The sequence below is a fragment of the Telmatherina bonti genome (genome assembly GCF_933228915.1).
Source record: "Telmatherina bonti genome assembly, chromosome: 1".
Taxonomy (NCBI): Eukaryota; Metazoa; Chordata; class Actinopteri; order Atheriniformes; family Telmatherinidae; genus Telmatherina; species Telmatherina bonti.
Window position 1 is genome coordinate 35,249,139 of NC_136619.1, and position 14,833 is coordinate 35,263,971.

Genomic DNA, 14,833 nt, shown 5'->3' on the forward strand with positions numbered 1-14,833 from the left:
TCTGCCTAAAGAGAGGTGGAGAAGTTGCAAATACATGAAGTAGGGGTAATAATCACATATTGACTGCTGGATGTTACTACCCTAGGCTTCAGTGATGGAGAGACAGGCACTGCTCTTTATATACAGACCAAACCAAACATTTTAAACTTAAGGGAAAAAGAAAAAAAAATGCACATCTTTGAATAGATCTTGTATACTTTGATCAATAGCTCAGATTTGAATAAAAGAAAAGCTGCATTATTTTTATCTGTTGCATTCATGCCATTTAGTTAAAACTTGACTTAGACATAAGTCTTTAAACCATCGTTAGAAAATGCTAGGAGAGCTACAAGAGTTTAAACTGCTCAGTGAATATGAATCTGGATCTTCTGCAAACTTGTGCTGCTTGAAACTAGTAGATGAATCACACGTCCATTTCCCTGCTGATTACTGTAATGCTCAGATCATGAGAATCATCGATGGAGTATCAACATATCAAAAGAAAAAACAGCATCACTGTGCTAGGAAACAAAGGTCACTTGATTAGTATTCCAGCTTCAGTGACTGAAATAAAACAATATGTTGTGACCAAGAAAATGAAGCATTTTGAACAAGAATCACTCAGATCACTCTTGAAACACAAAAAACTAAACTGAAAATCTATGAATCTATGTTGGATTAATAGAAATATTTGAGAAACTAACCTTTATATCACAATTTTAAACGGTGTGACTAGTATGTTGTGCATGATTTTTTTTTTGTTTTTTATTATATAGCTGAGTTTTCCTAAAAGGATCAGTTTGCTCTCCTGCTGCGGCGTTACTCCGTGTAATCTCAATGTTTGGCCAGTAGAGGGCGACAGAGAGTTGCATTGAAATTTAATTGTGCTAAGAACACAGCTGCTTTCTCCATTTCTCTTTCAGGGTGACTCATTTTTAAACACTTTGGTCAATGTGGCATGATTAAAGATCTGTTGCTACAAAGTGGAAATAAAGCAGGAGTTTAGGTACTGCTTACATAAGCAGCAAAAAGGACTGAAACATTTTTGTACACATATTTTGTGCATACATGTGTAGGCTATATTTGAAAAAAAATCTTTAAAATATGACACTTGTGACAAGAAAAAAAAAAAAAGTAAAGTCAAAACTGGAAGAATCTTAATCACTATGGGAAAGCAGGTTTTATTAAGAATCTGTCCTTTCTGCTGAACCAGTCTAAGCTTCTTCAGAAAACATGAAATATTCTCAGGGGAAAGTAAATATCTAGGCTTTTATCAGATTGTGACATACAGCTTACGCCTGCAGATGAGAAACAAAAAAGGAAATGCTCTGCCTTTCAATTGACGGCATCCACATCTTCACGCTTTGTATTGATTTTCTGTCAATCCAAATTTTCTGTGTGAAAGTGACGTGAAACGCATTTTTTCCATGAAGGGCAAATGGCTCAGTCTTGCTTCTGTTCGTCAGTGTTTTAGGTCTTTCGCATTTAGGAACCTTATCTATATAATTTTTTTTTTTATATACATATATATATATACATATACATATATATATATATATACATATATACACATATATACATATATACACATATATACATATACATATATATATATAAATAAAATGAGTGAAGTGCAGCTTGACTCAATGATGTGTGTTAGTTCCTGAGTACATCTAGTTCCTCAGAGTAATTGGAACAAACCAAATCAAGTCAGGTTGTTAATTACCACTAACCATCTTGTCATTTCAAATTTCCATGCCAGTAGCCCCCACTACTTCTATCAAAGTGATAATTGAGGTAGAAAATTAAATTCATATTGACCCAAATTATTTGAAAGCTTTTACTGCTGATGACTCCACTAAACTTGATTAGAAGTACATGGACAAATGTTTGCATTGACCAGCATTATTGTCACCCATTCAATTAAGCAGCTGCTTATATGGAGAACATTTACTTTTGAGTCCCTGGAGGATGAGCCATGGTTGGTTGAGCAGAGAATCTTACCAGCTCAGAGGGCAGAGTGTGGAGGTCAGCTCCACATATGATGCAAAGAGACACTAATGCAGTGGTGCATTACAAATGAAAAGTTGGCATGAATTATTGATGCAATCATCTGATGTCCAGAATTCAATTCTTTAAGTTGCTGCACAGACTGAGCAGGCAACTTTGATTGGCTGCTGAATTGCTGACTGACAAATGACCAATGCCGAACATAAGGGTGCATTCACTTCTTTTATTCATAAGATGGGATTATTTTTTAACATCTTATGCACAGCAGATACAAAGACAAATATGTTCTAAACCACAAACTAAATTCCTCCATCACTAATCCTGCTTCCCATTTCAAAATGGCCCTCCCCAAAAAAGCAACCCTTTACGTTTGTAGTCCAGTTTCACATTCTGAAAGATCATTTTACAGCAATCTCATTTTAGCAGAATGGCAGAAGCCACACTCAATACTTTTGACAGATACCCACTTCCCCCTTTAAACAAATTGCACTTTTTTTTTTTTTTTAAAACTACTTCAACAGGATTATAGGATCAAAAATTAACACCAAAACACAAGAGACGACTAAACATCCAACTTATATAGGTTCATTATTTAGTTGCACAAAAATGCATAAATATACATTACGCAAAAAAAGCACAAAAATTTGTACTTTCCTTCGCTCAAATAAGGATAGACACTGATGATCATGAGGCCTGGGATTGGCTGAACGTAGGGATGCATTCACAAGGTCCATGCAAGATAAGCCATTTACACAACAGCCTAGCTTTCACAGAGGTAAGACCAAGGTTCTACAGGAAAAACAAAACATTTTGCTGTCTAGGCCATCAGGCAACAAACACTAAGTAAATTAGGATACACAGAAATCTGCATTCTAAATTCATGCCAAAAAGACCAACATGCAATGACTTAATGCTTCTAAACCTCCCAGGAGCAGCGGCAACCCATGGAAGGACTAGCTTAACAACAGTGACTTCAATGCGTCAATTTTCCTCAGCAATTATGATCCATGGAGTTTGAATAGGTTTTGCATGAGGTTTATTTTTTCCCCGTTTTTATTTTTTTAAGTGCTAACGGTACCGCAATAGTTGGCCAAGAATGAGCTCAGATTGTCGACAGCAAGATGGTTTCAACTCCTACTCCTCCCAGAGACCGTCAGGAGGAAATATAAATACTGTTTATAATAATGCACATTTGTCCATTAAATAAACCTGATTAAATTAATGAAGAGCTTGGCAAACCTCACTTCAGCTGGATAAAGGTGTGGTTTCCAGAAGCCTGAAGAGAACAGGAAAAAAAAAAAAAAAGGTTAGGTTCACCAGCATGTTTATACTTTCATCTTCCTACAAAAACAAGCATTTAAACACGCGTCATTCTGGTTAATGCAGCTCAAAGCCATTTAAGAATGGATTTCCTAAAACTACTGGACATCTGGTTCGTTTTTAAACTTTACTCAGAAGGCAGTAAATGGGGCATTTGTTTTGGACCATTTTAAAGCTGTACATTAACACATTTGATACATTAGAGGAGCATTGACAGTGCCAATCTGTTAAACTAAACTATTTCATGTAAAACTCTGAACAAAGTCCAGAGAAACAGCTTCAGATCATGCAGTTATTTGTTCATGCATGAGAGGAGTATTGCTTTCTGTGATGATGAAGAAAAGGGTTCAGAACAATATTATCTTTACAGCATTAATTGATAAAGTCACATTCTGGATAAATTGTAATATCCAACTGCATTTTCCTGCTATTGCTCATTTAGTGGGCATCATAAAAGGTTTTCTAAACAATTATGCCGTAAGGCCAAGCAGAAATAGCAGCATTTTGTATAGTTAATTGTGAAAGAGGCTGCAAACCAAAAAAAATAAAAAATAAAAAAAATAAAAAAGGGAGTAAAAAGCAGTTAATCCTCTAGACAATGATAGGCTTAGTTAGACATTTAAGTATTAGCTATATAAAATTTGGACAAGATTGGTAGGAGTTATCCAGAGATACATAGAAAAATAGCTACTACCGTTTACATCCAGAAATTCTCAAGATATGTATAAAACTGCTCCAACATAATCATGTTCATTTCAACACAACAGAGCAAAACAAAGATAAATTGTCTTTGTCCAGCAATAAATATGAAAAAAAAAAAAAAAAAAACACATTATGGTAACAAGTCTCAAAGTTCGGTAAATCCCCTCATATGAATTGTCTATGTTGTGTTTTCAAAAGCATGTATTTCCACTGATGACAGCAAATAAAGAGTTTTGCCACCTGCCAACATGTTCATTTCTGTTGGTGTAAATGCAGAAAAGAGACAATTCAGGTCAAAATGTAGAAAGATAAATTGGCACGAGTACCGATTGCTACTAAAATGTCCAGATGTTTTAGGAAATAATTCTGCAATGATTTATCATGAGAGAGAATAGATTTTAAGCTCAAGTTACAGACATGTTTGAGAAAACATTGGTATCTTTTTCATTTTTTATTGTTTTTAATTTGAGTTTTACCATCCCTGTCCTCTAACATCAGGTCAGTTTAGGCAGTTGCTCTTGTTGACATATTAAGCAGTCTTCAGTTAAACATGGTGTTGTGTCAGTGTCCGGATTTCAGTTTGTGTGACATCAGATTAGCAGAAATTTGAGGTTGGGGTTTAGCAAATCTAAAAAAAATAAAACACTGTTTGACCAAAGGTTACTCACTAAATATCTAACAAAACTGTCGGGACTTCCATCCAGGCTGGGAAGTCTCAGAGGGAGTAGGGTACCAGCGCATCTAAAGAAACACAAACATAGTCATGTTCACCAGACCAAAACCAGGCTTCAATCCTCAGATCTGCAGATTTCATCCATTTATATTCTGACAATTTACATTTACAGGCAGGTTCAGGAGAACTGTCCCTTTAAGCACTGGTCACCAAAATCATGGGAATGTGGGTCATGTAGCTGCTCATTGAGGCCAATTGTCCTCAAGTAATTAACCAGCATGGAAATGTGGAGCGCTGAACCACTCTTCGTTTAACATTTCCACTGGGCCTGAGCCGTTTGTATGCACCTTTTCTTTCCATACCTGCGACTCACTGAAGCTAAAACTGTACAATCAAATAGCTTAACATAAATCACAGCGTTATCAGAGGTTTAAAGACACATCGAGACCCCTACATTTGCTGTGTCAGAGAAAACAAAGCAGAGAGTCAGTAGAAGAGCATTTAGGGATCTTTCATCAGTATGCAATTAAAAAGCCCCCCTCCCTTGTATGGCTAGCCAGTCAGCTTATGTTCCAGCGGGTCGGTGGACAGCTAGTTGGCACCTCCAGGGAAGTCCATCAGATCTGACAATTTCTCCAAGTGAATACCTTACATTCCTTAGCCTCTTGTGTTGGGCAAAAACACCCGATGCAGCATATCTCGCTACTTTACAGCGTAGCACTCCTCTGCACTCTTACATAGCAAGAGGAAGTTAGCTGACAATGAACTTCAAGTGACCCAACAAGAGAAATATTTTCCATTGTTACTGAAAGTCCTGCCCACTGGCTTGTTGTTAGCTGCACTACTACAGCTCTTAGACTGCTGCTAGCTTACAACACAAACCATTTCTCTCTTACATCTCTACTGATCAACTTATAAGCAATAATAATGAATTGTTTAATTTAGAAACCAGAAAAGTATTTCTAACAACTGTCCTCTTAGGGCTTAAACTTGATTTTTGATCAAGATTACTCCTTTAGTAAATTTAACAGACCAAAAAATTTTCTAAGTCCTCAAATGTACCCAACATCCCTCTGCACACCAGTACAGTGATGCTCAGCACTATTAAAGAGGAAAAAGTTGTACCCCTGTCTGAGCCAGAACTGCCAAACAAAAACCGCAGTGAGAAATTTACATGCATGGCATTTTAGCTCTAATATACATCCACAAATAAAAATCCCTGTTGATGGCAAAGCACAACGTTCCATTTCAAGATGACTAATTATAACAGCTTATGATTTAACTTCCACTCAGCTTTCTGGTTCACATTAAGACTGGGCACAACCTGTGCAGACAACTTCCACACTTGATACTCACGTCTTTAAACAGTTACTGCAATACCTCAGAGGTTCCCTTAGGTTGTGTAAAGAATCAAAACCTCTCCTGTTGTCCCCATCATGTAGTTTCAGAATCACATCGCTTCTTGATAATTAAGTTTTGTAGCTTTGAATAGGTAAGTTCACCCCAAGCTGAAGACTCAATTTGAGTGACTAAAACATGTCAGAGTATATTTAAGAGTTTATTTAAAAGAAAAACAAAAGAAGAGTAACACACCGGCTGGTCCCTCACCTGGGCGTGGAGGGCTGCAGCAGCGGCAGCGGCCGCCGGGTAAGTGAAGGCTGCGTGAGGGAGTCCCGGGGTCAGCTCCGTGGTATACAGAGGGTACGGAGTCCAGGCATCTGGTGATGCTGGGATCAATGCTGCTCCTGTCAGATCATCTGGAAAAAGTACAGGGGTGGAAGAAATTCAAAGCTGACTGACCCATCTTTGTTCATACAGTGCAGGTTTGCACTATGTAAACCATCAGGACACAAGGTGAGAAACTCCTAAATGTGTATTGAAAACAGGCCTTAAAAAGCTGAGATACATTTGCGATTTTATTAGATTCACACGTTTTGCTGTAATAGTTTATACCGTTACTACAGAGAACCATAAAACCATTACAAACCAGATTTGTCTTCCAGTTAATTTCACCGTGGAATCAGCAGAGACATTTTTACATGTAAATGACCCTCATTTCCAGCTGCATGCGTGTTGACTCAGATTAAACTGTGAGGTTCTCCAACAAGCAGTCAGTTTAAAAGAAAACAGACAAACAACCTCAAAATAAGTTTTCTTTAGTTGCAACATCATATGCAGTGTAGAAGACGACGAAGAGTTACCAGGAGAAAAGGGTTTCATAAAACTTTATAAGAAAAACAACTTCTTGGAACCAGTTTCCCCACTTTTCTCTTTCTAAAGCCAGCGACAGTAGTTCCACCTTAACACTGTCTGCTACACCACACTGATCAATTTAACCAGGCGAAAGCCGGCATGAAAGAAGCTCCTCGCTGCTGTCGACACCGCCTGTCTGAACCCAATAAATCATGCCAATGTTTAGGCAAAGGAAGCAAAGATGCCACCACTGACTAGATCCTGCGAGTGGAATTTCCCAGCTGGAGAGAAGCAAAGCAACTGTCTAAAGAATCGAGATGACACATGCATGTGGAGGTGAGTTAGTCCTTAATTTGTTAGACTGTTTTGAACCCCTGCCCATTTGTTTTAAATACCACAATGTCACAGATTTTTTTATAAAAGGGCAACATGGGCCACTGAGCACTGGAATTGCCAAGGTGAGAGTGGATGAGAGCCTAGAGTGGTGCAGCCGTACAACTTACATGGGTCCCGTGCAATGAAGTGTGCTCCTAGAGCAGGGTGGATATTTGTGGGGTTCGGTGTGGCCATCAGCTTACTCTTTGCCATCTTCGTGTTGGCTTTAGCAAACTCTAAGCGCAGGGTCTGGGGACTTTCGGGGTCAAAACGGATACCCTGGGGGGAGAGATGGAGGAGGAGGGGGACATAGTATCGTAAGGGAGGCGAGCTGAGCTTGAGGGGCTGTAGCTCAGCAGCCTCACATGGCCCCGTTTCCTAAAGCACTGCCTCAATACTCAGGATGCATCCTTCAAGCTTCCCTTGGGCTTAACGCCAATGGAGCGGAGCACACCACTCCCACCTGAGTGCCGTCACTTTACTCATGTGGGGTAGACTGAAGGATACATTTTTTAGAATATTTCAACATGCTTGCATCTCTTTTTCCTCATGACGAAATTAAGAGCACAGGCGACTGGTGGACGAGTTCAGCCTTTGTGCGAGTCAGGAGGAGAAGGAGACGAGGAAAAGGGCCGATGGCGAGACTCGAGGATCATTTCTTTTAGGTGGTTTAACCCTGCTTGTGTTCTTGTGCCCTAAGCGTTGTGCCCACATGCAGGTGAGTAGTATTTTGGTGTGTGTGTGTGTGTGTTTGTGTGTGTGACTGCTGGTGTGTCTAAGAGGTGATGCTCATAAGGAAGGCTAGGCTATGAGAGAGAAGTGTTAGATACTGCCAACGTGGGCTACTGGGTGACAACATAAGAGGTTACACTACTGAAAATGTGTCCAAATAACACTACAAATGTGGCTATAGAACAAGTATTACAGTAAAGCAGTGATATGCAAAATGAGGAAAGCTACATGAGACTTAGAAGGATGTGTATCAAGGTCAAAGTAAACTACCGTAAGGCTACGGGATTCTGGCCTCTTTCCAAAAATGTCCCTGCCATTGAATTGTAAAAGACAAAATGGGTTGGCTTTGAGAAATAATGGAAGATTTTTACTTTAAAAATAACAAGACCTAATTTCTTTTTATTTGTGAGTTTAAACAAAGTTAGAACAAAATCATTTAAACCACAATTTCTTTAGGAAAAAAAAAGGGAATAAAAATGCAAAAGACTTGGGGAAAAAATATTAAATTTACGCTTACATTTAGTGCATTCTTTGCAGCTTCAGCTCCAGAGCGACTGTCAAAGGTTACAAACCCGACAGGCTGGAAGACAAGAAGGAAGAAATGCATTGTGACAGGTGACGCTTCAACTCAAAACACTAAAACCTGGACATTGTTCAATCCTGGTCCATGGTTTCCAAGTTAAAAAAAAAAAAAAAAAAAAAAAGACAAAAACAAATACTGCCTGGAAATGATTTAACACAGCTTTAAAGAACCAATGGAAGGCTCCTCACCTGTTTTGAAGTTAACTTAATCAGTGACCCTTCATAACCCTGCGGGAAAGAAAGATAGCCAATTATCCACCCTAGAATCACATGTAGGAAGTCAGGCATGAACTATATGAAGAGAAATCTGCTTGGCCTGCTGGGAGCTCAAAGCAAAGCTGCACAAATCGCAAACCTGTCTGTATCGCACTTATTTGCTATAAAAACAGGCAACGTGCATGGCTAAAACTAATGCAACTTCGTCTGGACTACAGATAAGACACTGAATTCTATCTACAAAGTCGAACATAAGATCCTGTTTAGTTTAATGAGGCAATAGCCCGTTATCAGGTACATAAGCCTCTTTGCTAGTTAAAAAACACAGATTAAGCATGACTTCCAAATAAAGCCATTGGTTCTGCATGAAGTTTTTGGGATGGTTGAAGCATGAGTAACTCTTGAGAAAATAGAGGGGAGTTTTGTGTGACCAGACAACTGAAACATGGGATCTCTCTTGATCCAGATTTATAGCCATGGAAAATTAAACAACTTTCACTGCCTTAGAGAAATCCTTTGCAAGAGTCCAAGCCAGATTTAGCGTCAGCAAATCAGTCGGAAAACAAGAGATAAAACACAGTCAATATTGAAATCCATCTCTTTATAAACTCTTAACAGAACTTTTTATTTGGATGTGAATGAAGAAAAGTAGACTTAATCAGATTAACTCTACATGCACACATTGGGTTGTGTTTGCCAACACTGGAAGCAGAAAGCAAAACAAAAGACTGATACAATTCACTTAAAACACTTGATCAGTTTCACAACGTGCAAATGTAAGTTCAGGAAATAAACATTTCCCTACATGGTGGGTGAGCTGGGTCAAGGAGAGAATTGGTCGGTCAATCGCAAGAGCTACTCATTTACACATTCCACAAGACCATCCATGTGCGAGGGATACCACTTCCAATTTGTTTAGTTAGGACAAGAGTGGGAGGGGTGTTTATGGGACTTGGGTCTGGGCAGGAAAACTGCAATAGAACAACAATGATGTGGCCTCATTTCCATATACGCAAATTTGTGGATTCCCATTAATGGTGGGATTTAACTATACAGCACAGATCTGATGCTTTACATGCTGTGAAAGGTCTTACGTGCATCATAACTGCACCATGAAAAAGGATGAAAAGAATTGTCAATACGCCAGATGACAGCAGCTCCCTTAACACTTAAATTTTAAGGTCCAAAGATCCACCTCAATGTGTAGATAATCCTTTCATAAACACTTTCCATGACTCTCTTCCAGGCGCTGGCATACAGCAGCGACCCCTGATGTAAATCAGCTTCATTCCATTTACACTCAGCCGCCCTCGTCTTTACAGCCATATATCATCCGGTTTCTAACATTAGACATGTGGTAACTTGCCTTAAAAGGTCTAAAGAGCAGGTAAAGTTCCCGAGGTTTGATATCAACTGGTAGGCCACTGACAAACAGTGTTCGTACCTGCAAACAGAGAAGAAAAACTGCATTTAATCATACTGGTAACACCCATGTGTTTTACAGACAGATTTGTACATGCAGAATAATCTGTCAGGGGCATCAACTCCCAAAATCCCAAGAAGAAAAAGGAAATGACCGAACAATGTTTCTCTTATGAAGGGGCAAAAAAGGGGAAAAACTAGTGGCCTAAATAGAGAAAAAAAAATAAATTAAAAAAAAAAATAAAAAAGATGTATGAAGTGACCTTCAAAGACCATGAAGCAATTGAGCCATCAGATGTTTACATATATTTTTAAATTTGTATATTTTATTCAAGAAATTACAGTCAGTGTTATAACCAGCATCAATACCAGAAATTAAAATCAACTTCTGATAAATATTTCTCCCCAATTCTAAAAGAAATAACCTCAGAGTACCTCAATCAGCAAGAAAAAATATATATATATAAATTTAAAAAAAAAAAAAAACAAAAAAAAAAAAAAAAAAAAAAAAAAAAAACAAACACATTTTGGCCCTTTTTTTTTTTTTAAATTTTGTCTTTTTAAACCCTTAAAACTATCAAATGGCCTTGTTGGGTCCAGTTCTTTAGGCTGGAGTATACCAACAAAATCCATATAGATTTATACTGATTTAATTCAGCAAATCCAATGTAATATAAAAAAAAAAATAAATAAAAAAATAAAAAAATCTACATTTGACTAATAATTAAGCTACACTTGTTCCATCAATTTTATCAAACATGTTCCGAAACTATGGATGGAAGATGGCCCTCATGGATCTCCCCTTCAAGGACCCGGGGACCCGCCTTGATCGAGCATTCACAGTCTGCAGAACAGTGAGGCTGAAGGAACAAACAGTGGGTTGCGAAGCCCATTAGTTCCCAACCGGTGGGGAGGCCCTCAGTACAATAGAGCTGCCAGAGGAACAGCACTGGACAACAGTGCACAGTGTGACACCATTTCCTTCCTCTGACCCATAGCCCCAACCCTGTCAGCCCTCCGGCATTTTTCAGGTGCCGCACAGCAGCAATTCTCCACCCTTTGCAAGTCAACATATGCATCGATTGAAAGCCGGTTCAGGACACGGACTCAGATGTTTCAATTCATCTTTCAGCTCGTCACTGAGTGAGCTGGTCCAGAACTCCAAATACATGAACTTGAAGCTATGCTAAAAATAAATAATACACGTTAGATTCCGAAATGAACAATTTTTTTTTAAGACACTGTGCTAAAGAATAAAAAAAATAAAAAAAATACATGGATGATTTATCATTTAAATAATTTGAGATTTCCTTTGAAAATAGGATTTATGCTCCATTTGCTCCCAATTAAACCAAAGCAAGAGGAGAAAAAAAAAAAAGCCTCAGAGCAAGTTAGGCTAAGAGAAGTCAAGTGGCCAGACAAGTCTTTGTTGGAAGACAATGGAATCAAAAGAGAACCAACAAAAGGCCCAGTGCTTCCCTTAGTGTCTCTCCATAAGGAGTCATTAAAGAGGAAATATAGCTGGCCACACAGAGAGAAGCGTCGCGGCAGCTGTGAGGTCTTCATAAGCCAGCCAATTTAATAAATCTGATTTTTTTTTTTTTTTTTTTTTTTAGCATTTAAAATTGAAGAAGAAAAAAAAAAGTATTGCAACTTCCTCTCTCGAGTTTTGCAAAAGCTGAAGTATGGTGTTAAGGATGCTGCAGACACTACAGAGATGGCACCATAGATGTTCATGTTAGCACCACCTGAACGCAAAAGGGACATGAATTGAAAATAAGTTTAATTAAGTTTTGTTTTTTTATGTTCTCTTTTCTGTTCTCTTTCTGCCCCTTTCCTGTCCTTTCCGGTCCTTTCCGGTCGGGTCCAGCAGCATAAACTCTGTAATACAAGCTATTATCCAAAACAAATTGAAAAATAAAATAAGAATCAAGAAATACAAGGGGATCATTACATCTACAAAAGTTCCCCTTGGCAAAATAAATTTGCTCAGCAGAACACAGCATCCAGCATCTGCTTGCTTAAATGCTGGACAAGACAAAAAAAAAAAAAAAAATAAGTTTAATAAATTCACTCAGCTAATTACAAAAAAAAAAAGGAAAAATAAATTTAAAATGAAAAAGCCCCCTTTAAACCAGGTGTTTCCTAAATTCACAAAAGCTAAATAAAAGAGATAACGATAAAGTTGATGACTTTAATTAGATTTAAAAAAGGAAAAAAAGAAAGAAAACAGCAATAGCACCTATATGTGGGCATCTGCAAGGAGAAAGCAGGTAAAAAAAAAAAAAAAAAAAAAAAAAAAAAAAAAAAAAAAAAAAGACATTTAGAAGACGCTCCTCGGCTGGCCTGTCTCCTAAAAACACCAACCCTGGGAGACTCCACATGAGCCTGAACAGAAATAACAGCTCCCACATTCATTTGCGCACTTTCATTAATGGAAAAAATGAAGCAATTTTGCTTTTCACAAATCACAAACATCCCAAACTCATCTCACAAACGTGGAGAAGATTGATCTGGATGTTTTCTACGGCCGGAAGTACCGTTTCTTACACCAGAACAGGACCGGGTCAAAGTCCTGACGGAGGAGGTAAAAAGAAAAAAAAAAGAAAAAAAAGGAGAAAACTTTGATTAAAACTCACCTCCTCTTCGATGGAAACGTTGTTATTCGGCTCCGCGTCAGCTTTGAGACTCATATTGACGGTCGCTTCGGCTTCTGCTGCGCAAAGTATCAAGTTTTTCCTCGTCGAGTGATATTTCCCCCAAGTGCGTCTGAAGCTGCAGTGGAAGTCCTGGTGGCGTTTGAACTTGAAGAGAGAAGATGTGCCGAGGTGAAGTCGTGCCGACGGGGTATCCGAGGATAGTTTTGTTGTTGAAGTATTACAACGAGAGAGAATCATTCATAAAAGGGAGGAAAATGAAAGAAAAGAAATACGGCACGCGCTAAACTAAAGGTGAGAGAAGGTGGATTTGTGCTCCGTGTGTGAGGGTGAGAGATGGGGGGGAAGAAGTGCGCGTAAAAAACAGAAAGCCTCTGCGCTCACATCAATGCCCTCAGCTGTGGGGACTGTGCGGAGGAAGAACAAGTAAACTTTTTCTCATTGGAGGGCGACTCTCTCTCTCCTCCCGTCCGCGGGTCCCCCCCCCCACTGCCTCTCTCTCTCTCTCACCCCCGCCTCCTCCTGCTATTCAATTAGGTCATCAATTATGTTGGAGTCTGCTGTGAGCCGTAATCAGGCTGCAGATCCGCCTCAGCTGTTGCAGGAGGACCCGGCCCCTTCGCCGCTACATCACCGTTTCTATGGGAGCCGCACAGCCAATGGAGACTGACCGCATGACCCGCAAACTGCTGCCTGTTTCACAAACCGATCATTATCAATACTCTGATTATGTCTAATGCCTCAAAGTGAAAGAAACGCTACTTATAAAATGAACATTTTAGTAATAATTCTTCCTATAATGCTGAAATTGAATAAATTTAACCCTAAATCTGTATTTAAACAGGTAATTAAATTTGACCTTCAATGTTTTCTATTGTTTAATTTTTAGATCATATAAAATTTTGAGGTATTTATCATTTTTAACCTACTTAAGATTCCTTTATATCTGTTTGTTTTTTCTGTATTTCAGAAGAAATTATGCTGCCCTCATCTTTAGATGATCAGGTAAAGAATTTCTACGTTTGATATAATTAATATACAATAAATTAATTTAGTTGAATTGGCCCTATTTTATTTATATGAATGTTTAAATTGTATTTAATGTGGAAAAAATAGATTATTATAAAGGGACCTTTTCATGTCTTAAGTATGTTTTTAATCCTGTGATACTTCTGCAAAATGTTTTTTTTTTTTTTAAATTACTGAATTATTTCTCCTTTTATCAAAGAAAAACATAAACAGGCATGTTTATCCATGAATACTTTTAGGATTATTGGCAAAATATGGTAAAATCTTACAAGTTTACATTGAAATGAAATAATTCTTTCTGGCTGTATCGGATTACAATGACATTTTTAAGGGTGTGATATTGAGTGCTCACAAAAAAAGCATATTTTTCAGTCACATATTTTATAACATTACATCTTTTTCCAAAACAACAAAATCAAAGCAGTGTAAAACCTGGGACACCAAGAAATTGATCAAAAGCTGCAGTTATGAATTTAACATGTCTTTGATTTAACAATAATTAACTAACAAGACAGATTTTGTTCTATGAAGACAGAAGTACATTAAATAAAATACCACTTCAGTTATAATCCTAAAGAACAGTAGTAATAATAATGATGTAAAATTGTGAGTATTTTTGTTATTTGGTTGCAGGTTGATGTAAAAAGGCTGTAGGTGGAGAATCGGCCAGTGCTGCTTGTCGTGGCTGAGTTCTGGACACGAGCCCAACATGCAGCGTGTTTCCTCACAACAAGGCAGCTCTCAGAGGCCAGACAGTTTCCTGACTTTGTATAGGAACACAATCAGGCCTGGAGGGCGAAGGATAGAAGGGGGGGTACGAGTGGACGGACATGTTCCCACTGTACTTCTTGAGCGATTTGAACTAAAAATAGCGACACTCCTCTGTGTTTTCACATGCGTTTCTAAACCCAAGTGTTCGATAAACATACATGTATACATTTCC

General features: G+C 38.2%; 1 protein-coding gene across 3 annotated transcripts; it reads right to left on the reverse strand.

Moving 5' to 3' along the window:
• Positions 1-2,301: 2,301 nt before the first annotated feature.
• LOC306774497 (RNA-binding protein, mRNA-processing factor 2a) lies at positions 2,302-13,261 on the reverse strand. Of its 3 annotated transcripts, none has more exons than XM_079264565.1 (8): positions 12,844-13,261; positions 10,149-10,226; positions 8,756-8,794; positions 8,502-8,564; positions 7,381-7,531; positions 6,293-6,441; positions 4,680-4,752; positions 2,302-3,265 (listed from the first exon to the last, which is right to left on the reverse strand). In XM_079264565.1, exons 1-7 carry the CDS (start codon positions 13,099-13,101, stop codon positions 4,687-4,689), a joined length of 804 nt encoding a protein of 267 aa, XP_079120691.1. In that variant the 5' UTR covers positions 13,102-13,261; the 3' UTR covers positions 2,302-3,265; positions 4,680-4,686. The 3 variants fall into 3 exon arrangements, with proteins under 3 accessions (XP_079120691.1, XP_079120690.1, XP_079120692.1); XM_079264564.1 differs by having other exon boundaries at positions 6,278-6,441; XM_079264566.1 differs by lacking the exon at positions 4,680-4,752.
• Positions 13,262-14,833: the final 1,572 nt, after the last annotated feature.